Source organism: Rhipicephalus microplus, chromosome 3, assembly GCF_043290135.1.
Source record: "Rhipicephalus microplus isolate Deutch F79 chromosome 3, USDA_Rmic, whole genome shotgun sequence".
In the NCBI taxonomy this organism is placed as follows: domain Eukaryota; kingdom Metazoa; phylum Arthropoda; class Arachnida; order Ixodida; family Ixodidae; genus Rhipicephalus; species Rhipicephalus microplus.
Window position 1 is genome coordinate 11,243,285 of NC_134702.1, and position 26,699 is coordinate 11,269,983.

At 45.1% G+C, this 26,699-nt stretch overlaps 1 protein-coding gene across 2 annotated transcripts in view; it reads left to right on the forward strand.

Moving 5' to 3' along the window:
• The first annotated feature begins 3,371 nt into the window (after window positions 1–3,371).
• The window catches only part of Swip-1 (EF-hand domain-containing protein D2 homolog Swip-1), a 51,176-nt gene continuing 27,848 nt past the window's right edge, over window positions 3,372–26,699 (forward strand). For both annotated transcript variants that reach the window (XM_037433343.2, XM_075888888.1), the window contains exon 1: window positions 3,372–3,622. In XM_037433343.2, the coding sequence (XP_037289240.1) occupies window positions 3,474–3,622 (149 nt within the window). In that variant the 5' untranslated portion in view covers window positions 3,372–3,473. The remainder of the gene's footprint in view (window positions 3,623–26,699) is intronic.

Here is a 26,699-nt window from a genome sequence, read left to right on the forward strand (position 1 = left end):
CTGTGGTTCCATTCAATGTGCTCGAGTTCATCAGAAAAAAAATGGTTGTAATGCAAAAAATAGAACTCTGTACAGAGGAATGTATCGACAACAATGCTGTTGCCACATTAGCTTCCTTTCATTGTCACTCAACACTGCCTGTGCAAATTTCTGTTCATCACACAAATCTCGTGTTGGCGCACATTTGTCATGGGTTCCATGCTGATTTAGTTGTGAAGGAAAATATTTTTAGAAAAATATTAGCATGTGCAGGCTCCTAACAGAACTTAGAAGTACAGTGAAAAAACATGCAATGTGTTGTCTATGGCAGATATGGCAACCGTTTTGATAGGTCTACATTTCTTCATTTTGCTTTGTCGTACTTTGATAGCTTCTACTACCTAATTTGTGTGTGCTTGTGTGTGTATGTGGCAATAAAGGAAATGGGGGCAGCATTTGCTTCCAACCTATATAGTAGTGAATGTCAAGGAAAGCAATGATCATTGAATGCTTGTTTTTTTTTTCTTTGATTAGTATATGCAACATTTACCGTTTTATTCATTGATTCTTGTGGAGCATTGATCATGCAGCGTCGTTTGAAAGGCTGCCTCTCGTGGGAGTGCTTTCTTATATACTTATGCACCGATCATGTGGGAGTTTTCTAGCAAAGGGTGTAATGCGACACTCATTTATTTTTCATGTTTTTTTCATCTTGAAGTTTACACATCCCTTTTATGTGCTGCCTGTTCCTTAAAGGTTGCCCTTTAGGCAGCTGCACACATTGAAAGATTTCTGGTCAGTGGCTTGTTCTTGCAATGCCTCATTTGCCTGTTGGAAGTACTGAGCTGAGCTCCTTGTTCACGCTGTGGAAAACGCACACCCTATCTTCCATTTTTATTTTCTGTGATGGAAGTGATATGCGACGTATGCAATGCTAAAGTGTTTTGAATTGTCAAAACTATTGCCTGTATTCTTTGCAAAATGTTATGTAATAAAGGAATATACATTGCCACATAGTGAGGCCTGTTTCTTGTGATAATGTTACCCCTTAATTGTTAATTAATACATTGAGGTCAGTAACCTTACAAGAACTTTTACAGAATAGCATACAGTTTTTATTATAGCTAAACTTTAAAAAAAAAACTTAATTGTAGTTCACCAACAGTCTCAATAGCCGAGACTGTAGTTAAACACCATCTTGGAAATCAGAGTTTGATAGTGCCAAGGTATTCTTGAAGTACTTTGTTTCTGCAAATAAGCATTCTGCAAATAGTGCAGAATATGTCACTTACCATGCTTCAATTTACTTTATGCATATGTAGTGGTTCGGTAATTTGGCACAGCATGGTATGCCTTGTAGGGCTCTGTTGGCTTGGTTGGTAGTACTATATTGAATTGCACTCTCAACCAAATTATTCACTTCTTGAGGCAGCCTATGAAAGAATGTAGAAAACGCATCACCAGGTTTAATATGGTAAAGGACATATTTGCTGGACCTCTTTCTGTGTTGTATTTTTGTTGTAGTCATCGGCAATCTTATAACACAAACGCTATGATGTGTGACATAGACAAGTTTGACCGAAGTAAGCCGCAAAACGGTGGGTGCTGTTGCTGAGATAATACCTCGGTATGGTTGGACAGCACGTCAGAATGCATGGGTATTATCTCGGCAAGAGAACCCAAAGCTACGCGGCACTAGCATCAATAAAACTGTTTTAGGACACACTGTGGAGCACCTGTGTTAAGATTGCTGAAGACTGTGCATGCAGCAGAGATGCCGGTATGAACATAAATAATGAAAGTCTTAGGCATATCACGAGTTATTTACTATTTTATTAAATCTCAAAGGCAGCTGTGCGGTTTTCGCAACTCTCTTCATCTTTTTAGTGTGTTTTCTGCATGTGCTTATTTTACAATTCCGAAAATAACGCATATAATTGTCAGTCAACATTTTGCAACTGAAACTTTTGCTCTGCAATATACCGTGCTGTCCGTGTTTAGTTCGAACACATCTTCTAAATGACTTATGCAGGTTTTATTGCACAAGTGATAAAAAATTTCATATTCAGTTCTCTTCACACAGTCATAAGCCCTACAAATGTAGCAATGCTTAAAAACGGTTTTCAAGAAAATTACTACACAAATTTCTTTTTTCTATTGGTTAAAGAATTGGGATACACTTTAACTTTACTGTCATGCATAAACTTGGTGCAAGGTATTTTGTTTAAACCAGAAAATAAGAAAACACATTGTGAAAAAATCGTATTAACCACACAGGTTACAGAAAAGGAGGAATATATGCATACTCCATCAGTAACTCATTTTTATTGAGCAACATTGAAGTAGCTGGTCAATTCGCACTGCATCATTTTGTTTTCAATGTCCAGCGGTGAATTCTCAAAAGTAACTAAGGGAGCTCGTATACTGAAGAATAAACATAGTATTTCTAGACATATAAGTCAATATCCTTTTTCGTGGTCGTATTGCCCAATTTTGGGGAAGAAATGGCACCGTACTAACCAAATGAAAATCATTTCCAAGGGATGTTCGCCGGGAATAACAAAAGTAAAAACGTGTATTAGGCCGAAAAACGCATCATGCGATAACGTATCAACGAGATTCCACAGTAGTGTATGCTGGCAGTGACCAAGCATGTGAACTCGTTGTTGTGTTTTCTTATTCCCCGAAATGTGCTCCTGAAGTTGTCTGTAGCGACTTTGTGGTTTCTCCAGTTTGATGAGGGGGATATATTACTCAGTGCCAGCAAGAAAATTTAAGAGAGCTCGCTCAACAAATGAATCGTGTGGCTGCTGGGTGAACGGGTCCGTGCATTGCGCGAAGTGAGGCTACCTCTCGTGCATGCGGCAAATGATGTGTACAGCGCTCGTCATACCTATCGCTCGGACTTGCTCGGTGGGACAAGCCGCGGAAACGAGGAAGCGAAGCTGCTGACGTCAAGCTACGCAGCGGAGCGCCGTGTAGACGCGTTTCGCATGAGAGAGACGTTTTAAAAATCCAGCGGGAGGTCTCCCCCCAAGGGAGAGTGGTGCCGAGCGCATGTAGCGGCTCAGCTCCAACCGCTGCCCGAACTAAAAGCGTACAGTGGATCGTCGTGCGGGTACAATTATTTCAACCACGTCTCCCCAAAGACATGCATCGTATCTGCGCGTTTAACCCGCGTTATTCACTGTTGCCGCGCCGTCCAATTTGGTTGTGGCTGGTTGTGGTGAGAGCAGACGACGTCGATAACGCTGCGGATGAGAGCTCCAAGCGACCGCTCTCCTGATTGGCCAACGCCTGCGACAGCCTCCGCAGCGCTGCACGGTATTTGGCGAGATAGAGAGAGAAAAGAGAGTGCGAGAGGCGAGGAAGAAAAGCGCTCGCCGCGAGCGGCCGTCCGCCAGTAGTGCGTTGCGCTTCTTCGGGCCCTGCGGCAGACGCACGTTTTCTCCGCGCGTGCAGACGACGCGAGCTTAGTTTGGTGACGTGCAGGAATGGCCGAAGAAGAGCTGTCCGAGAAGTTTGCCCGCCGGGAGGCGATCGAGAGGGGCGAGATCAAGGATCTGAAAGTGAGCGAAGGATTCAACCCTTACATCGAGTTCTCGCGCAAGGAGATCAAGGAGTACGAGAAGCACTTCAAGAAGTGAGTGTTTACAGCCTAACGCTTCTCTTGCGATTCACTTTCTTTTTTTTTTCTCGTTTGCTTGCTTGTTTCTTTGCGTAGCACTGCTGGAATAACGTATGCAGTCGTGAGTCAGATTTTTTGTGGAGAGTTGACCCAGTGGAGACACTTGGTGACAGTCGTGTGCGACTTGGCGACCACGTGGCGATGCCTGCATGCAGATATTACATTTTCGTTTTACTTGACATGTCAGCTTGAAATAACATTTATATACCATGGTCTGAAGTACGCTGTCATTTTCGTTTTTTTTTTTTTTTAACATACCGAGCTTCGTCTGGCGAAGCGTTCTTTGGACCACTGCTCGCTAACAACATTGCAATGTGTGGTGAATGATTTGGCTTTGAATGCAGTGAAACGGAAGCAGGCTGGCTATTACAGGGGCAATCGTTTTCGGGAGCTGCCTAACACATATACTCTGGTATTATTATTATTATTATTATTATTATTATTATTATTATTATTATTATTATTATTATTATTATTTAGATATACGAGCTAGGGTCGAGGCACCGCTGTGCGCAGTTTGACAACACACGCAGCTTGCGTGTTGCAAACAGCAGGTTCATCCGTTTCGCAGACGTTTTCGCCCAGAGCGTTGAAAACTGGGCCGGACGACATCGAATTCTGAAATTTGTTGTCGCCCTGAAGCAAGGTTGGAAAAGAAATTCTGTTCACAAAGCAGCGATTGAAGCTATCCGTGAAGCAATTTTTTTCCGAGCTAGCAAAAGAAAATGAAAAAAAAAAGGGTAAGCGAAAGATTCTCGGGGGAACGCACGCCGATCGCCCCCGGCTGAATGCGTCAACTTTCTTGTTCGTTTTGCACAAGGACGAGATCAGCATTTACTATGAGGTACAACGTCTTCATCTCAAAAAGAAGAAAAAAAAAGGAGGGGGAAAGAAGGAACGGGACGGTCATCCTGTCCACCGGTGCCGCAGGTGCGTCCGCATGAGCCGAATGTATATACACTGATTGTACGCGTAGGTGTTCTCGTGAGTAAGCCGCTCCAAATGGAATAAAATGGCCGCGGCAAACGGGAAAAGGTGCACACGGCATTACGCTCTCCGTGTCTATCATCATCATCATCATCATCAGCAGCAGCAGCAGCAGCCTGACTACGTCCACTGCAGGACAAAGGCCTCTCCCATGTTCCGCCAGTTAACCCGGTCCTGTGCTAGCTTCTGACAATTTATACCCGCAAACTTCTTAATCTCATCTGCCCACCTAACCTTCTGTCTCCCCCTTATTCTGTCTCCGTGTCTATACCACACTACAACAAAGTTAGCGTTCACCTGCAACTGACCTACGTAATTGCCTTTGCAGCTGCGTTGCAGAACGGGCGCCGACATTCCGTTTCAATTCCGTTCCGGGCAATTAGAAACTTGCCGCAATTCCATTGCTTTCAATTCCTCGGAATGAAAAAAAAAAAAAACTTGGCCCATTGCCACTCCGAGAATGGCCGGGGAGTTCAATTCCATTCCTGTAATCCCTTAATGCAGGAAATGCATTATGATAGCTTTATCGAGTTATGAATGAACGCCCCCTAAATCTGATGTCATAAGATACTCTAATAACTGAAAAAGTACGCAAAACATGTTACCAAGGTCGAGGGTTAGTATATACATTTGGTGACGTATCTCGTGCGACAGTATTGGGGGGGAATGAGGTGAGACGGCGCACAAGCTGGAAAGCTTCCAGTGAACACAAGCGTCTCACAAACGTCAACACGCATCACATCAGGATTCCATTCCATTCGTCCACGTGTTGTGCCCATTCCATTCCGGGGTCACAAAAAATGTGGAATGATTCCGGAGTTATTCCAGTCCCGGAATGGCCACTCCATAACATTGCTTTACAGTTCCTCCACCATATGTTTTCGTAACTTGCACTCCTCAGCGGGAGGTGATTTCTCAGAGCACAGCCGACGACCGAACTGCTTCTAAGAATACGCAGCGTTAATAGCCCCGTCACGCCTTTGCCCCGCCGCGGTGGTCCAGTGGCTAAGGTACTCGGCTGCTGACCCGCAGGGCGCGGGTTCGAATCCCGGCTGCGGCGGCTCCATTTCCGATGGAGGCGGGAATGTTGTAGGCCCGTGTGCTCAGATTTGGGTGCACGTTAAAGAACCCCAGGTGGTCTAAATTTCCTGAGCCCTCCACTACGGCGTCTCTCATAATCATATAGTGGTTTTGGGACGTTAAACCCCACATATCAATCAATCAATCGCCCCGTCACGCCGCCCCAGTATCGCAGTAATACTGAATCCAAGACCATTCCAATCTAATAGTTAAAAAATATCTGTAGCACCCCAAAACCACGATATTATCATAAGGAACGCCGAATTAGAGGACATAGGCGTGCCAACGAAAGGGGGGCAGGAAGAGTGGCCACTCTAACCGCCTAAGAGGAGCGGGTCGCAAAGTCTGCCTCATACATTGTATGGAATACGCTGCAATAAAAATACACTGAAATACAGCTGCAACAAAATGTACTGCAATAAAGCTGCACTAACATTTAACAAAGAAATTGTACTGCCGTGAAAAGCGCTGACAGAAGCTGAGAATTTCGTGCTCTTGCGTGCATTCATTAAAAAAAAAAAAACATTACACGCTTGTAAAAACGGCTCTGTGATCGGTTGCCCTTTCAGGAAAAAGAAAAGCTAAAAATTATATCATCCGAGCGATTCAGCAAGCTGAAGCAGCTGAAACTGCTAGCGCTTGTATTCCGATCAATGCGTCGTCAGCATATCTTATGCGGGCCGCGCATTTCATGCCCGCATAGACTGTAGCGTACAAACAGCACACTGAAATAATTACACCGAACTGAGAAGAACCATATTATGGCTATAGGAGCGGTTTCTAAACATTTTTATCTATTTACTTGGAACAGTTTGTTTGTAATGATTTGATTGATTGGTTTGTGGGGTTTAACGTCCCAAAACCACGATATGATTATGAGAGACGCCGTAATGGAGGGCTCCGGAAATTTCGACCACCTGAGTTTCTTTAACGTGCACCCAAATCTGAGCACACGGGCCTACAACATTTCCGCCTCTATCGGAAATGCAGGCGCCGCAGCCGGGATTGGATCCCGCGACCGGCGGGTCAGCAGCCGAGCATCTTAGCCACTAGACCACCGCGGCGGGGTAATTTGTTTGTATAGAGACATTAAATTATTAGAAATTGAGTCGATATTTCATTTTGGTTTTCCGATTCGTCAATTTATCAACGCGTGCGAGTGAACGAGGTCCGGAAAAGCGCCTGCCCCTCCGGGGGCCCCCTAAAATAAATATACGTGTGCGCCCACTGGCTGGCTTACTAATAAAAGAAAAGAAAGGTAATGCAAGAAAAAGCCTTTACGACTATTCAACTTCATATCAAGACAAGTACGTGTCCTGTAGTGTGATAAGAGGTAGTATTCCACGTGACAGTTCGTACGCACTATATTATAATGTATATTCAGCTGTACTGAAAATTGCGGTGTTGTTCGAAACAAATCGCCACGTCTATCGTATTGACGTCAGGTTAGATTTTTTGGAATTACGATATAAATTTACCCGTTTCTTTTCGCGGTATTTCAAGATTGGAAACTTCAATTTTAATTTGCAGTGTGTTTGTTGTTACGCAGTTAAAAAAAAGCGGTTGAGTCTTTAAACAAATATTTTGCCGTAATCATTCAATTTCAGTTCAGATGTTATTTCAAAATGTTTCGATTAATAAATAGGCCCTTTGTTTAATAAACAGTGATGCCGCCTTTGCACGTGTTTGTACATAAAGTTAGATTGCGAGAACACAAAAAAAAACGTTTTTTTTTATTATTACTACTAAGACCCACTCCCGGAGTCTCTCAAATCTATAGAGTCATCGGGCACCGCCTTCTTGTAGGCTCCGCTCGAGCAGAAAATTCTTGTGTCCATATAAGAGAGAGAAACGCGCTCGAAGTCATTGTATACTGGGCGTTGGTCAGCTCTGATTCACGACACAATTTGTACAAGATATGGCGTGACGCCAGATCCGCTCTTATCTGACCTGCGCTATAAGCGTGCAGCCGCTGAGGTCAGTCACTACGTCCATGGTAAAATGCGAACAGGTCACGTACCGTTATCTGCCGCGAAATGTTTATTCGTGGTAGTATAGCTCACCGCCGGATGCGCTCGCTCAATCACTCACTCGCTCACTTACTCACTCAATTACTCACTCACTCACTTGAATCACATCTTTATTCATAACGAATATATGAACACATGCAGGTAGAATATACAGAAGGAGGTACCATAGCACAAGGCCGAAAGGTGACTTCCTGTTAAAAAGAGCAACGAAACGGCGTTTAGCAATTATTCACAGCAAGGAAACATATATGAGTAATAAATGTAACAAGAGCACACTGAGAAATAATTCAATGAGCAGAGAAGCGCAGGGATAAAAATACAGACATGGCAATGAGTGCAAAATAAAATGAATTCATGCATTCATTTACTGTCTTTTTACTGCACGAAAATTAAGCATTTTATCGACTCTGAATTCCTACACGTACGCTAGTTGATTGATTGATTTGTGGGGTTTAACGTCCCAAAACCACCATATGATTATGAGAGACGGCGTAGTGGAGGGCTCCGGAAATTTCGACCACCCGGGGTTCTTTAACGGGCACCCAAATCTGAGCACACGGGCCTACAACATTTCCACCTCCATCGGAAATGCAGCCGCCGCAGCCGGGAATTGAACCCGCGACCTGCGGGTAGCGGCCGAGTACCTTAGCCACTAGACCATCGCGGCGAGGCCGTACGCTAGTTGAGACTTATTCGTTAAATAATGAGAGTTTATGAAAGAAAAGAGGGAATAAAATTATATTGCGAGAAGTAAAACAGAAATCGGTTGCCAGCTCAGGCAATTTGGCTCTCTCGCCCACATATCCGATTCTGCTTTTGTTTGGGTTATGAAGTTTTGTACATTAGACTCGCTGGGTATATTCCGTGGATATATACTGAACGGTTTCGCTTGGTGTATATATACTGAACGGTTGTGTCGTCCACGATGCCTGACGCCAGCGTAGCTCTCGCCGATCGGCCTGTTGTCCACAATCTCCTGACGCCATGTCGCTCCCACCGAGTGATTCCCCGTCCGCGGACTACTTCGACAGTGTCCCTCATCTTTCCTATCTCTTGTCTCCTCTTTCTTCAAACGTGTGTGGCGAGTGCTCCGTATTCTATATATTTCTCTTTCTACTATCCGTTTTTATCCCCTTACCCCATCCCCTACAAGGAGCTTAGCCGTGTTGCCTACAAGATAGAAATTAGCTCCTTTTAGGGGCGAAGCTCCTTAAGGCGTGGGCTGTGCGTCCCCTGTATGTAGCCACTTCTCGTTTAGTTCTTGGAGTGGTCACTAGATGACGTTACCATCCCCTGCATGTAGCCACCTCTCGTTTCGTTCTTGCAGTGTTTACTAGATGGCGGCACTTGTAGCAACTGATGAAAAGATGCAAGACGTTATAAACTAGACGCCGAAACTTGTAGTTGATGATGAAAGAAGCGAGTTGTTATAAAATAAGAATGATGTCACATATGGTGCGTGTCATTGGTGGAAGGCAATCGTTCGATTTAGTGCGGCGACGTGCGCTAAGGGGAGCGTTGTAATAAAATCGAGTTTGCAAAATGTACGGAGGATTCATGGTTTACCAGGTTTACCTCCGGAGCTTCTCCCACTCATCATCATTCACTTCGTGGATATGGCGGCACTTTTTCCTTTCCTTCAAGAACCAATATACATTGCCGTGGTGATATTGTTGCTGTCAATATGACCAAACGTATACCATAAATAGCAACGTAACTGATTACTTATATAAAACAAAAATAAAGAGCGCGGTCCCAGTCATGGTGACCTTAAGAGAAAAACAAAAGTGAACGATTAAAAAGGTAAAAGAAATTCTACAGAAAATGGACCGAATCAGTTCAGTAAGATACATGCAAATTGGATGCATTGTTCACGCATTTGAAGAAAACTTCAATCGATTTTCTGTTTTCTTGCGCTTATTTTGTGTCAAAAAAAAAAAAAAAGAAAATCGTGATCCTTTGGTTTAGCAGCTTTCCCGAAAGGCCGTTTCTATTCTAACGATATAATATGTACAAAAATTATTTTTCTCTCGGGAAATAATAATACAGTGAAGTAGGTTGTCGCTTCAGGGACACAGCGTGGCTGTTCCACATTCACGGCAACACATACGAACGAAACAGGTGGCACTGCGAGGAATTCAGTGCACAGGTTGATAGAATGCGCTCGCTGGTGGCACACATGTGCACGTAGTGAACGCGCGTGTAAACTGGTGCGTTGTAACACGGCAAACTCAATGGCGCTGAATGAATCGATGAAGTGCAGCTATATCGTGCACTCGGGCATACCAATATTTAAAAATTTTCATTTTCAGAGTGATGTCTCTCGTAGTTGGCTTTGATTTTTCGCTATGCTTACGTATATAAATGAGATAAATTGCGTATAGATAGAATTAGCGACGCCAGAAATGTCCCAGCAAGTGTGCCGTCGCGAAGATATTAGGGACTTCGCTTTCGAGACGGCACAAGGGAAGCACATGCGCAAGCAGTTAATTCATCTAGTGTAGTGAAATGGCAGGCGAATGCCGATGCGTAACAGATATCAGAGTCCGCCATCTAAGCGTGTAGATCATGAAAAGCATTGTTTACTCTCTTTTTTTTTTTAAATAAAAACCTGGCTGTCTTAGTCGGAACCCCAAGCTCGATACTTCTTTTGTGTGGGCCGGAGTAACAACCAGAACTCTTCTTTTTTTTTTTTTTTTTTTTGGGGGGGGGGAGGGGGTTCAGCTATATTCTACGTATGTTCGTGCGTGCGTTTGTGTGTGTACGCGTATATAATATACACATGCGAAATTGAAAAAGTTCAGTCGAAAGGGGTCTGGGGGGGGGGGGGGGTAGATTCTAACCGTCCCTGGCTATGCCGATGGCAAGGGCCACTGTTCGTGCTCTCTCGGTGAACTCCCTTTGGATCATCTCGAGGTCTTAAGTAAGCGGAGGTATGCATTCCTTATCAATGTAGTCTGGCTTGTTTATGATATATAACGTTTATTACACGTTTTAACACCTCCCTTGCCGTGCATGTGGTATAAGGCCCCGGTATCCCTGCGAAGCCAACATTCTTTGCTGGTCCACTTCGGTGGATCACTGGCTAAGGTGCTCGGCTGCTGACCGGAAGGTCGCGGGTTCGATTGCGGTCGCATTTCGATGGAGGCGACACGGTAGAGGCCAGTGTATATACACTGTGCCATGTTAGTGCACGTTAAAGAACAGCGGATGGTCAATTTTTCCGGAGTCCTCCGCTATATATACGGCGTCTCTCATAATCATAATCGCGGTTTTGTAAAGCACAACCACAATATTAAAGAAAACATTCTTTCCTGAAAGCTTCTCGATCTATCGTGTTTAACTTAGGCGCCTTGTAAATACCTCTGCGGCTTTCCGAGTCGCAATATATATACCCGGATCGAAGTGTTTCCGTGTGAATAAAGTGGAATGCTGGGCCAGTCGGTAAAACATAATGTGGAAGCACAAGGTAGCAGGAAAAAGCACTGAAAGTGCTTTTTCTGCTACCTTGTGCGCTCATATATTTCCACATTATGTTTCCGTGTGTCTTTCAGGCTACAGCTTTTAATACAAGAGACGAGGCTGCTCGGGCGTTCTTGCGCAGTAGCACGTGCATTGCCTCTGCTGTTATTTTCTTTATTTTTTCGAAGGTGGAGGAGGGGGGTGACGGAGTCTCAGTATTATAGCTCTGCTGCGAATGGCCTTCCAGCGCTCCTGTTATCGGACGGATGTTTGAGAGGCCCTCGTTCCCGCGGGTTGCGTGCGTCCACCATGTCCGGGGAATAAAGTCGTCGAGACGTCACACGACTGCGTCGACAAGCGACGGTTTTCTCTTTATGGCGACAAATGACCTTCGAGTTGACCCGCTCTCCTGCATATGTCGCATCATCACAAGGCGAGCATGGTCCGTCAGAGGGGACTGCATGTATGTGACCCCTCCCGGAATTGAATCCTGCAGCTACGCCCGTGATGTAAAGAGAACATTGGTCTATATAGACGCAATATAATATTCTGTCTGGTAAAAGAGCGGTACGCCTCGGTATAGCAGTGGCTCGGCTGCTGATCCGTTAGTCGCGGGTTCCATTCCGGCCGCGGTGGTCAATCTTTCCCGGCGCGGTGGTCACACTGTGTGCCGTCAGTGCACGTGAAAGAACACTGGATTGTGGAAATTTCCGGAGCACTTCACTATGGCGTCTCTGTGAATTTTCGGGGACGGCTTTAAGCTCTCCCATAGTCGAGTACCGAGTACTCTGAATCGTTAACTACTTTTTCTAAACACACTCATAATCATATCGGGGTTTCGGGACGTAAAACCCCTGGTATTATTATTATTATTATTATTATTATTATTATTATTATTATTATTATTATTATTATTATTATTATTATTATTATTATTATTATTATTATTATTATTATTATTATTATTGTTGTTGTTATGTCTGGCGAAAGAGCCATCTAGTTCACAGCCAAGACCACTGTTAACTCCGGGAGCGTTCACAGTATACGAACGCCTATATAAGAGACTATAAGGCATGTTGCCGGGCAAGTTGGTTGGATAAGACGTTTATTTGCAGGTTAGCACCGTGTGCGTTTGTCTTTTTCTCTTTGTCCCTGTCGTAATCCGTTACGCGTATATGAATTACGAGACCATGGAGAACACGTGAGCACCTTCAAAAGCTCCAGACTGCCCATATCTGCTCAGACTTACGCAGGGTTTGCGGCTATGTATTCATTTTTATCATATGCAAGAAACGTTGCGGACAGATTTCTTACACAGGCTATCATTTTTTTTTTTTTAGCAGATAAGCAAATATCCAGGAATATTGCACTTTTTAACATCCGGGCCGCTCGTCGTTTCCATTGAGGAAAATAAGCTAGATTCATCGTTTCTGAATTTCGTTCGCAACATGTCCTTCCTTTTTATTTCCTTATTTGTAGTGCATAATAGTAATCTATAACGTCGAGCCCCCTTATAAGAGACACTGATGCAAGAGACAAATGGGTATAACATACAGCAGTGTGACTGCAGTAAAATACGGGTTGATAAGAAAATGCATACGAGGTACATCTTATATAAATATGCTTACGGGAACATGTCATATAAAACACAAGAATTGCTGCTTGGAGCATGTTTCTTATAAAGTGGTTTAACTGTATCGTAACATCATATCAGTTCGTACAAAGCAAGGCTCATCGCCATGCATATCAACCTTGAAGGAAACTACACTGCAGTTCACGCATAACCCGTGAAACTAGCTGCCGAGCCAGACTGTCTTGGTCGCTGTAGAAACATACTGGTCGTATACATGAAGAAGGCGAGAATGTTAAAATTGTCTGTATATAGAGACGAAGGAAAAGCACTGCTTCATTTCGCGTAGCTGTGTTGACTGAATGACGATCAATAGTTATGGCTGCTCACTGAAGCGTCTTATACCTCACGAACGAGGTCGAGCTTGTGCGCACCGCAACAAAAGTGATCCGGAGAGGACGAACACGTTTACAACTATGAGTATTGAACAACGGCCTGCCCTACCATATATATATATATATATATATATATATATATATATATATATATATATATATATATATATATATATATATATATATATATATATATATATATATATATATATATATATATAGGAGAATAAAAGGAGTTTGACTCACAAGTGAAAAGATTTTTTACTTGACGTTTCGACCGTGGGCCCGGCCTTCGTCAGAATGAAACAAAACACAGCAATGGTAACCACTTATATGCCAGTTGGTCACATGGATTGTAGATAGGTACAATCAATACACGTGGAAAAAATGCGTTCAAAATGTATCAACATACTGTTCGTCAGTAACATACTCGCGTAACAAGAAGATTCAACAGCAATTGACAGCTCATGTGGTGACGAAAAAAACACCGATAACAGAAGATTAACACGTGAAAAACAGCACCTACACTGTTACGGACAATTTTCAAGGATATAATAATAAAAGGTGATCAATGCGCATGACATATTACTGGCGCAAGAACGTTAAAGTGCCGGGATTTTCGTTGAGACCGAAAGCAATGGTACTCGAGTTGACTATATTTCAGAGGCTTACAGACAGTTACGAAATGACACCTTCTACAGACGCTTGGAAATGGACCCCACTAACGATTTTAAATGTGTCATCAAAAAAGAATTAGAACAACTCGTGGCAGATAAAAAGTTAACAGTCAAGGACCTATCTTTCTTGCTCCCGCTAAGTCCTTCAGCAGGAAGGTTTTATCTACTACCCAAAATTCATAAGACAGGCAACCCCGGCAGACCAATAGTTTCGGCTATCGGTTCCGTAACTGAGAAGATTTCCAGTTTTGTTGACACCCTCATTTGCCATATTCCGCAAACTTACCCGTCCTACATCAAAGACTCAGGCCAATTCTTGAGCGACATTGCCGATTTAATTATTCCTGAAGGATCCCTCTTGGTTACTCTGGATGTTTGTTCCCTATATACAAACATTCCACACAAGGACGGAATCGAAGCTGTTCGTCAGGAATACGAGCGTTCGGCCTCCGACCATTCTATAGATGGCGCAACATTAGCAACATTATTGAAATTAATTCTTCAATACAATAACTTTGAATTCAACGATGACCATTTCGTACAAGTGAACGGGACTTCCATGGGGACTAAAATTGGCCCCAATTACGCTAATATCTTCATGGGTGTGCTGGAGAAAGAATTCTTGAGTAGTCAAACATTAACGCCACTTTTTTATAAAAGGTACATTGACGACATCTTCCTGATTTGGGAACACGGGGAGCATGCATTACTTTCATTTATAACAGCGTTCAACAATGTTCACATTTCCATATCATTCTCCCATTCATTCTCGGACAAGCGCGCAGATTTTCTTGACATTACTGTTTTTTTTGCGGAACGGCAGACTAAGCACCACGCTTTTCAAGAAGCCCACAGACAGGCACCAATATCTTCATTTTCACAGTAGTCATTTAAAGCACTGGAAGACCAGCATTCCATACAGTCAGGCACTCCGTTTCAAACGCGTTTGTACACATGAGTCTGATTATCACCAGAACTGCACTTCCCTGAGGGAATCTTTAGTTAAACAGAATTATCCTGTCCGTCTCGTAGAAGACGCTTTCAAAAAGGCTGACCTCGTCGAACGCAAGACCTTATTAAAGGCACCGAAAAAGACTGCCACCTCACGCCTAACCAACCTGGTCCTCACTCATTCAGCTTCGGCTCCCAGAGTAAACTGTATTCTTCAAAAGCATCATAATATCCTCTTGCAAAGCCAACGTCTCCGAACAATCTTCCCGATTCCACCTAAAGTAATCTACAGACGCTCTAAAAATTTACACGACTTAGTCACATCCTCTAAAGTTACTAAACCGCAATATTCGGGTTGCCATCCATGCAATAAATCACGCTGCAAAATATGTGCACATATGACAACATCACTTTCAGCTCAGAGTACCGCCTCCGGTTTCAGTCTTAAAATAAAGGGTAACTTTTGCTGTTACACATCGAACGTAATCTATCTTCTGGAGTGCTCTGTATGTGGTATGCAATACATTGGACAAACCGAGACCAGCTTTCGTCTACGTTTTAATAATCATAAAGCACACGCGATTTCCCTTCCTAACTTACCGTTATCGAAACACGTTGCGCTTCCAGGTCATTCCTTCAGCAAGATAAAAGCTACAATTCTAGAGTCAGGCTTTAGCTCCCATCGTGACAGAGAAGTCCGGGAATCATATCTCATCCACAAATTCAGTACCATTGCTTTCGGTCTCAACGAAAATCCCGGCACTTTAACGTTCTTGCGCCAGTAATATGTCATGCGCATTGATCACCTTTTATTATTATATCCTTGAAAATTGTCCGTAACAGTGTAGGTGCTGTTTTTCACGTGTTAATCTTCTGTTATCGGTGTTTTTTTCGTCACCACATGAGCTGTCAATTGCTGTTGAATCTTCTTGTTACGCGAGTATGTTACTGACGAACAGTATGTTGATACATTTTGAACGCATTTTTTCCACGTGTATTGATTGTACCTATCTACAATCCATGTGACCAACTGGCATATAAGTGGTTACCATTGCTGTGTTTTGTTTCATTCTGACGAAGGCCGGGCCCACGGTCGAAACGTCAAGTAAAAAATCTTTTCACTTGTGAGTCAAACTCCTTTTATTCTCCTATTATTCCCGGATCCGGCGACAAACGCTCCTCCAATATATATATATATATATATACAACGACGCTTACGGTCCCTTTTGGCGAAGGAACCGGCTCCGGAAATGAAAGGCTATTTTACCCTAGATTGCTAGATAAGCGAGCCAATACTTACGTTTTAAAACCTGCATTTTGAGCCAGTTAAATTGACCGCATCCAGTGAGTCGTATGTATGCTCGCGATATTATTTCCGGCATGTCGTTTGACTAATTGCGGCTGCAGTGGCAGTTCGAGCAGTAGCGCGATGATGCGGAACATTGTACTGAATGCCCACATGTATAGGTCTGGACCACCTACGCCCGAAAAAAAAAAAATATATATATATATATATATATTCGGGCGTAGGGGGTTCAGGCCTATATAAAAATAACCAGCCGTGAGCCGTGCTCACCGCTGGTTATTTTTTCATCCACTTTTCTTTCCTATTATTTACATTCCATTGGTTCTAATAACTTCCCCTGTACATTCCTTGGCATTACTGTCTGTTAAATCTCATTAATATTGTGTGAAAACACGGAAAAACGAGCCCTTAGGTATACACTTCTTTTCCTTATATATATATATATATATATATATATATATATATATATATATATATATATATATATATATATATATATATATATATATATATATATATATATATATATATATATATATATATATATATATATATAGAGAGAGAGAGAGAGAGAGAGAGAGAGAGAGAGAGGTGTAAGTTTAAGGGCTCGTTTTTTTGTTGTTAACACAACATTAATGAGAACTATAAGACAATAATGCCCGGAAAAGTGGAGGGGATGTTATTAGAAGTAGTTGTAATTTAAATGTGAAGAAAAGTGGACGAAAAGATGACTTGCCGTTGGCAGGGTCCGAACTTGCGACCTTTGAATAACGCGTCCGATTCTCTACCACTGATATATATAATATACGGCGGCGGTCATCCCCGCATCCACTTTATAGGGCATATAGGGCACATATGTACCCTATAAAGTGGACGGGGGCGCTAACCGCCACCGTAGTTCAGCGGTATAGAGCTTCGGACGCGTTATTCGAAAGTCGTATGTTCAGATCCTGCCAGTGGCAAGTCATCTTTTCATCAACTTTTCTTAGACTTACGTTACAATCACTTCTAATAACATCCTCTGTACTTTTCCTGGCATTTCTGTGAGCCTGAAGAAATGACAAAAACCACAGAATAAATACATGAACGCACAGAAACGGGTAGAACAATAGTAAACGAATATCCGATTTTTTTTTTCTTGATATAGAAGAAAGGTGCCTTCGCACTCGTCACATGCACTCGTGTTAGCCATTAATCTCCAGCAAGTGATGCCCGAAACTTGCAACCATGAATTCATATTTTCCGGCTTTATTATTTAAGGGCAAAAATACGTCAAAGAGAGATATAGAACGACGAAAGTGGTGAAATTATAGGGCAGAGAAGATTATAGCCTATAGAAGAGCGCCGTCCCCGAAATAGCTCTCTGGTTCCTCCTCCCTTATCCCAATAATATCAGAGATACGAACCAGGCTATTTGCTGAAATTAAGAGGAAAGAGAGAGAGAGAGATAAACGTGATGATTATCAGCGTACACCGTCGCCGATCTCGAGCTTCTTGTGAAGGTCTTGTTTCGCCGTGCGGTCTATAGTCGCCACATTTCGGCGACCCTGATTCCTTCGATTCCTCCTGGTCTGCCGCCTTCGATGGAAACCCCCACATCCTCTCTTCTCTCGTCTTCATTCGACGACTGCTCTCCCGTGCATCCCCCGTTAAAAACCGGGCAGCATTGCGCAGTATAAGCGCGTTGTATACACGGTGCGACCTGGTCGGCGTCTCTCAGCGTGGAGAGATGAATGGCTCGTCCCGCTTTTTGCGACTCCTTGCTTCACCGTTGCAAGGAGAGAGAGAGCGGGCTTATTACGCGGGCTAGACCGCATTCCAGCGACGTCATCCGCGCCCGCGTGTCCCCGTTATGAGAAGGATTCAAAGAATAGAGGTCTCTATTCTTGACGGTGGAAAGCCAAACGCGGGTATACTGGGGCGAGCAAGGTGCCGCCGCCGCCACTCGCGGAATTGCCAGACACACGGAAGCCGCGGACAAAAGAGATTGCCGTTCGGAGTTGAGGTTTGCTCGCCTATGTAGGGCGCGAGCTTTCGACGTACGCGCAAGGTTTTCTTATAGACCATCACCGAGCAAGATCGAGGGTGATGGCCAGGTCCGTGAACACGTGACCAGACCCGTGTGGTGTGGCGGTAGAGGAGGGGTTAAAAATTTCAAGTATTTCGAGAATTCTGAGTTTTGAAGATACCGAATTTTACGCTGCTTTCGCCGAAAAAACAGCCCCCCCCCCCCCCAGAGTGAATGAATGAATGATTTTTATTACACTCATATCTTATACAAAATAAGCACAAACTGTATGGTCCCATAGCCAAAAAGGCTAGTGCGGGTCCCATTGAAAGTATACATAACTGAAACTGTAATAGTTCTAATTAAAAATAAAGCATGAAGCATGGTGTCAGCGTCGCGAACACCATGCTTCATCCATGCATGGTGTTCGCGACGCTGACACCTTTTTCTACAAAGCGGACTGCACTGTCCTCTCTTTGCAGGAAACGGGCATCTACAATTCTACGTAAAGAAAGAAGCAAAACGGTTGCATACTTCGCCATTCCGTCTTTTGTGACGTTTGCTCCACATTCGCCTGCTTGCCGATTCTTTCCCATTTCGGCCCTTTGAAACCTGAGTGGATGACGGCCAAAGCGCTCGCATCTCGGCCAGCATGTACACACACACGGCGCTACTGCAGTTGCGGACCCTCGAGTTTATTGCGCACGGTGCCGTATTTCAAGCGATATATGTATTTTCTCTCATCGCGCTCGATCGTTAACATCAACATTTGCTCACGTGACCGAGTGGCTTTTGTAAAACACCTAGTCATCCTTTCATCTGGAACTCTGGAGAAGCGATTGAAGCCACCGGCAGCCGTTGCACATGTCATGGGTTTTTTTTTTTTTTTTTTTGCGCTCGGCCCCGTCCTTCCGACTTTCCAACTCGTCCCAGTCGTCTGTTCGTTTGTTCATTTATTTGTTCGGGTGTTCCTCTGTATACATTAACGCGGCAGTGCATCGTGCCTGACTTTTTTTCAGAAAAAAATGATTTTATTACGCTATTATATTACGCTATTACGCTACGTTACGTTATTACGCTATTTTATTATTGTGGCCCCGCCGCGGTGGTCTAGTGGCTATGTTACTCGGCTGCTGACCCGGAGGTCACGGGTTCGAATCCCGGCTGCGGCGGCTGCATTTCCGATGGAGGCGGAAATGTCGTAGGCCCGTGTGCTCAGATTTGGGTGCACGTTAAAGAACCCCGGGTGGTCGAAATTTCCGGAGTCCTCCACTACGGCGTCTCTCATAATCACATGGTGGTTTTGGGATGTTAAACCCCACATATCAATCAATTATTTTATTATTGTGTGCGCATGTGTGTGGGTGTGCGGGGGAGCCATCGCGAAGGCGTGAACTAAAGGATTCGAAAGAATGGAAACACGATTAACTCGACACTCGACCTAACTGCATTTTTGGACATGGATGGCGGTGTAAAGCTCGGCCGATTTGTATAAGCGCAGATAATAAAAACGTCCATCTTTTTTTATCATCTTACGGCTTATCTTACCGGCACCTCGCTGCTTTGCTGGCATCTCCATTCATTCCTTGGCTATTCCGTCTACATTGGACGCGTGCGCCCGCGTTTAACGTGTTTTTCGCGACATGGCAGATGGCACGTTTAGCTAATGCGCAGCAGGCTTGCCACATAATTGCGCGCTTTTTTCAACCAAACGAGCAAGCCACAGAGCAGTCTACCTCGGCGTGACGGATAAACATTAAAAAACACGTTGCCACGCTCATTAAACAGAGCAAGTCCTCCGAGATTGGTGGCGCGGAGGGCTTGCTTCGAGGGGTATTCGGATCGATACACGTGGCCTCGCTGCTCCATTCTGCTGCGAGTGACGACGACTTTGTGTGCGGTCGCGGCTTGGTCGCGCAGCATGGTGAAGGACACCGCGCTGCGCTCGCCCACGGGTCATCTTCGAAAGAGCGGATGATAGGGCCGCGTATAAGGGCGTAGCAAGAATGAATGAATGAATGAATGAATGAATGAATGAATGAATGAATGAATGAATGAATGAACCTTATTTGAAGTCCAGCAGTTGCCTCCGGGCGAGGTGGGGGAAGGGGGGATTAACTCCTGTACTTTCCCACCCTCCGTCGATTATGACGGCGGTGCCTCAGGTGACCTCTCGAAGTCCTTGGACCCGGGTGGCACCTTCGGCTGGCCGGACGGCCCAAAGCTGGACGTAGCAAGAATTTTTTTTTCATTTCTCTCTCGTTGTCAGTGTCTGTGTGTGAAGGTCCGACCCCCTCGAATACATGCGTGTGTTTATTACGTACGCGTACGCGTGTACTATGCAGTAAACGCATACGAGACGTAAAAATTTTGGTGCGGACACCGCTACTGTCAGCCTGCTAGTTAAGCAATGCATGTTTCGTATATATACACCATAGGCATCGTATGGGTATTCAGCCTTTCCGCTAGTGTTGGACGGTGAAATTTAAAGGAAGGGGTGGTTCGGGAGAAAGATAGAAAGAGATAGGTTGTACAGAATCTCCCTAACGTTGCAATTTGAAAGAATGCCTTTCCTATGTCCCATATGTGCGTGGGTCCTCTTTGAGTGGGATTCGACGTCAAGTTTCGGGAAACATAACGGTACTGATTTCCAAAAATCACTAAAATCGGGACGCCGATTCTGCACCATAGAGACTTCGTTCCACGGTGACGCTTCAATTCACAGTGACCGCATGGGATGCCTAAAGAAAGAAAATGTTTGCGACCATTCTCGTCTCTGTAAGGTACCCAAACAAAGCGCTATCAATTGCAATAGGTGAGGAAATAATGTGAGCAACGTTTAATAAAGTCACAAAACTTTATTTCTTTGTGAAACCACAGGCCACCAGTGAATGGTCCGTTGGAGCCCCGCCGCGGTGGTCTAGTGGCTAAGGTACTCGGCTGCTGACCCGCAGGTCGCGGGTTCGGATCCCGGCTGCGGCGGCTGCATTTCCGATGGAGGCGGAAATGTTGCAGGCCCGTGTGCTCAGATTTGGGTGCACGTTAAAGAACCCCAGGTGGTCGAAATTTCCGGAGCCCTCCACTCCGGCGTCTCTTATAATCATATGGTGGTTTTGGGACGTTAAACCCCACATATCAATCAATCAATGGTCCGTTGGCAGCGTATACGTGTTTGAGACCTCAGCTTTCAGGACATACCCCGTGTACCGTTAGCTTGCTCTGCAGTGGTCTATATATAAGTGCTTATAACACAAGAAAAGAAAAGTGCCAACCCGTAACTGCCTCTCCTTACAAGGACATCTCAACAGGTCAGCACAGAAATGGGGTATGGGGAATAAAAGATATAGGGAGGGAAAGATTGGAAAAGAGAAAAAAAAAGAGAGGTGAGGGTCATTCCATCTGCTTCCCGCAACGGACTCACAAGCCCCCATCGCGCCATGCGCAGCTGACCGGAAAAGCTCCCAAGAGCCGGAGAGGTGTCATCATCGAGAGGAGAACAACGGGTTGGATTGGCGCGTCGAAGAAACTCGACACTTGGCTATGTTGCATCCGTGCAGAATCTGTCGACGCGCAAGACTGCCTGCGTCTCCCGGCATGCATTGGGGGCCATTCGGCGAAGGCCTGACGTACTCCTATAGCGAACGATCCGGAGTACGCCCGCATTTTGTGACTCACGACCGCAAGGGGGAGTGCGTGCAGCCAGGTTTATGGCCCTCACGGCTCGCTGGTTTCATTAGCGCGCGTCCTCGTGGCAATTAGCGCCGATGAGCTGGTGCGATTCGAACAGGCCAAGGTCCTCGAAGCATCACCCATGCATGCCGAGCGTGCAAAGTTTAAGCGCGCTGAAAGCCAAGGACGAGTCGAGACGCCTGCAGGTTGGCGAAGACGGTCGTGCGTACTCATGAAGAGTACTTCATTGCGAGAATGTTTATACTTACATGCCCAAACTCGGTATGATTATAGTGCATGACCAAGGATACCCCGAATACTGAATGTACTTTCACGTGGCTTAATCTTCCTGAACACGATGCCTTGCTACTGAAACGCGAAACAATCACTGGCTATAGCGTAATATGTTGGTGGGCATGTTCACGTAGTTGAACGACTCGCTATATTTCAGTTGACTTTCACGCTTCATATTGGAAATCTAGAAGATCGCTAGCACTACTTGAAATTGGCTTGCGCAAGTGTGATTCACGCGCTCCTCTTTGAGGTATGAGAAAATTTTGATTTTTCTTGGGGGGGGGGGGGGGGGCACCTTTTTGAAATGGTAATTTTTACCTCTGTATGCCATGACGAAAATGAACTTCGAGTGGACAGTGCAGGCTCCGGCGTGCCACCCACTGGCTAAGCCACTGCATGCGGCTATCCAATTACGCTTCGGTTGCGAAGACTACACGTGCTTAGAAACGTTTATTATAGCCTCATGAACCGAATACGTGCGTATATCCTGCCCTCTGCCAGCTTGACGTGACCCCGCCGCATGCAGGCGCAGATCTCTCATGGTTGCCATTGGTGACAGTGTAACAGCAACGAGCCTCTAAGTGTGTGAGCGAAGCGCACAAAATGGACGCCCCCCCCCCCTTCCCCACCCGTCTATGAACATCATTTTTAGCGTCGTTCTTCGCAGTTATCCGCCACGCGAACAGAGCATGCGTATTGACGCACCAAACGTTACTGGTCATGCAGAACCTCTTCTTGTGCTGTCCTCTATACAGCCACCAAAGCCAGTAAATAACTCTCAACGGTCACTTACATTCTTGGTCGCGAAGAAGACCAATACGACCTGCATAGAAGGAGAGACAGGAATTCGTGACGAGAGAGCATAAAGGATCGAGTGGAGTGTCCATCAGCAACGACGGGGAGTGGGTCAGCACCACCTCAGCCGTTAGATGCGGTCTTTGTGGCTTCCCCCAACGAGACGAAGGTGAAAACACAACCGCGTTGTCTGCGCGGAAGAGTGCCGCACCGCAGTCGTCGAAAGGGAAGGACGCACTTGTTCCGCAGAGAACTCTCCCGTCTCGAAACCGGTCACGATCTGCGCCGTTCTTCCGCGCTTGTCTTGTCAATCTCATTGGTACAGGCCAGTTTGGCCCACATTCCGACACTGCTGTCAGGGTGCCATATATATACGTGTGTGTGTTGCGTGTGTGTGTTTGTAGGAGCTGCGGAATGATACGATGTGTAGTCGACGATTGTGGCGACGGCAATGTATATTTATCGCTCGAGTTCTTTTAGAAAGCTATCCTTCCTTATGCCGTATGTTGAGAACACGTCCAAGAGTGGCAGGACTGAACTGGAAGCAACACAACTTCTGTAAAAGCTGTGAAAGAGGTGAGATGTTCTGCCCACTTGGATTCTCCGTTTTTGTTTTGTTTTTATTGATATGGTATATAAGGAGATATTGGCGCACAATTATGGCGCCGGTTACTCCTTAGCCCTGGAGTGAAACTTGAACACGTATCTTAAAGTAAAACATACAAAGCAGTGCATGGAAAATAGAACCCTCGCGCACAGATATGCGAAAACACACTTATACGCACACATCACAACGAAACGATAAGGAAATGTTTGAAAGTTTAGTCGTCGACGGGGATCTGGTTTGCACAAAGCTTTCCTTTCGTCGTCACCATCCAAATGTCGGTGTAGAAAATGCACGAATGACATCCTTGCAGTGTAGGGGAAGCTTGTCTCACCTATATAAGAAGTTGGCTGTCACTTCCGCGTTCCGAGCCATGGTCTGGCAAAAGGTAAACATAAACAACAAACGATCAAACTCGTTCGCGCTCGTCCCGCCGTATTCTTCGGCAAAGATCCGAGCAGGATTTTCCTCGATGAGTCTTTGTCTTTTGTCACCCGCTACCATCAGGGCAGAAAAAAAAAAAAATAACGGCATCCATATGAACCGTTCCCAGTGACACCCACGCACGCGCTGCCGGGCGTTTCCGACGCCTTTCCTCACTTCCTGCTCGTTGTTTCCGTCCCATCGGCGGCGACTCCGCTGCACGAGCGGCCATTGTCGTCGCCTCCTGAAACCAGGCTTCCTCCGAAGACGACGACGATGGACTGGATGGATGGATGGATGGATGGATGGATGGATGGATGGATGGATGGATGGATGGATGGATGGATGGATGGATGGATGGATGGATGGATGGATGGATGGATATGGCTGTACCCTTTAGATCGGGCGGTGGCTAGCGCCACCAAGCCGGACACGTTCGCGCACAACGCGCTGCCTGCTGGCCTGCACGATCTCGCAATGCAGTCTGTCCAATGTGTATGCGCGCCTTGTTGTGTGACGTCACATACTCACGCTTGTGTCATCCGTCCGAGTGCGCCACGAATCTTCGAGTTATCGATCAGTGGCCTCCTTGTTAGGTGATATCATAGAGTGACAGTGCATCCCATGAATGAAGATAATTTTGAAGGCATCGTTTCTTCGTTTCGCCGAACGTTAGCGACAACAAGCAGTTTACATACGAAGCCGGAGAAAGTGTAGGCGACGTTAACTGTGCACTGTTTTTTTTTTTTAGTGTATTGTAGTTATTGTGATGTGGATTTGCAGAAAGTAAAGTGAACGAAAGGAAAACTTGCTGCCGGCAGGGATCGAACGTACAACCTTCGGATCACGTGCCCAATCCCCGTGTCCGCCCCACACGTTTCCCGCTCACCGTCGCTTCCCTTCCCCTTCCTCGCTCCTATGCCTTGCTCTGCCAGCGTTCCTGGATAGCATAGTCAATTAATTAATTAATTAATCAATCAATAAACTTGATAGCCGAGTGGTCAGGACGCTCTCCTTCGCATCGTGGGTAGGCGTGTTCGAATCCTGCCTCGCCAAATTTTTTTCTGTTTTTCTTTCAATCTCTTCTAACGTCCATAATGTATATAGTTGTTGTCAGCACTATGGCATTTTCGAAAAAAAAGAAAGTAAGCTTAGTGAATTGATCGAGTGGGCATACGGTAATCGCATTAGTCTATAATGGAAGAGGCAGCCGCTTCGGACGAACGAGAAGCCCTCCATCGATTGGTCGACCTCGGAGTTGTTTTGCCGCGCATGTCGCCCCGCTTTCGCTGTAAGAGACGCGCACTCGACGTCGTCGTGCACCTGCGCCCACTCTGTCCATTCTCGGTGCGTTTCCTTTTACGTGGGCGCTCGACTGACCGCGAGTGCATGCCACAGCAGACCAGTGCTGCCGAGAAATCAGGCCGTCCTTGCGACCGCGCTTCCCACGTTGCGTGCATATATAGCTGAACTTGATGCCGCAATAGAAGCGTTCCCTACGACTAGAAAGCGCTAACAGCAAAGCTGTATACCCTGCCACAAAATGCCCATGGCCACCAGAAAACTATCACCGTCATGAACGGGTATTTGCCACGGAAATTGGGCAAATCACACTACTGACCACTGGTTCGCTAAAAAATATGAAGTAGGCAACAGATAGCCAATGGAATTGCTGAGGAGGGACGGTGGTGAGTCATTAAAGACGACGGAAAAAGACAGAGAGAGAGAGAGAGAAAGGCAGTGATACAAATAAAGAGGAGAAAAATAGAAATAAATAAAGAGACTAAAAACATTAGAAAGATGGAAAGGCATAGAAAGAGACAGCAAGAAACAGACACGAAAGTGAGATAGAAGGAAACACGAGAGCAAGACAAAAAGAGAAAGAAACGTAATAAAGTAAACAAAAAATAAATACAATAGAAGCGAGATAGGGAAATTGATAAAGATAGAAATAGACAAAAATATATTGAAAAAACTGAGAGAGAAAGATAAGAAGATAAAAATGAGAAACAAGAGAGGCCACCCAGCGCACTTCCTTCAGGCCATGGCACTGCATACCTGCCACATGACTCCCACAAGGCTAAAACCTTCAATAGCTTGGAGCCTCGTCCCTCTCGCTTGTATGTACAGGGTCGTACAAATTAAGTGTGAACAGATTACCAGTATTCCATAGGGTTTCACTCAGTTGGTAAACATGCTTTTTACGGTGCCTATTGTAAGGATGTCGAGAAATGGAAGACCTTTTGCTGCACGTCGTATAGATGAGAACCTGCACGCTAATGAGGTGATGTAAGGTGTGTACCTTAAATGTAGGCGAGTGTGTTCGTGCAACCCTTTGAACACCGGTCACTTCAACAATACCAGAAGTGCCCGTTTCCTGTCTCCTTCTACGTCTATTTTTTTTATAAATGGCATAAGCTTTGGAAACACCTGGTATTATCAGCTGGTGGCAGGTGATAATACCACACATTGATGTCATCTGGCGCCATACACTGTGAAGCATGTCGTCCTTTGTAGACGACCAACAGAGGGGGGGGGGGGGGTCACTGAGGCGAAAATCATCCTCTCCCTTCTAACATCGCCCATGATGCAAGCGCGCGCACTTACCGACCGCACTGCCACAGGGCAACCCCATCTTGCTGGGTTAGATACCAATCGGGATGCACCAATTACGTACAATGGAAATTACAAAGCACTTTTACCCGGAACGCCGCATTTTTCCACCCCCACATCCGAAACTTAACCGACCGCAGGCATTAACCCTACGCCTATTACAGACAC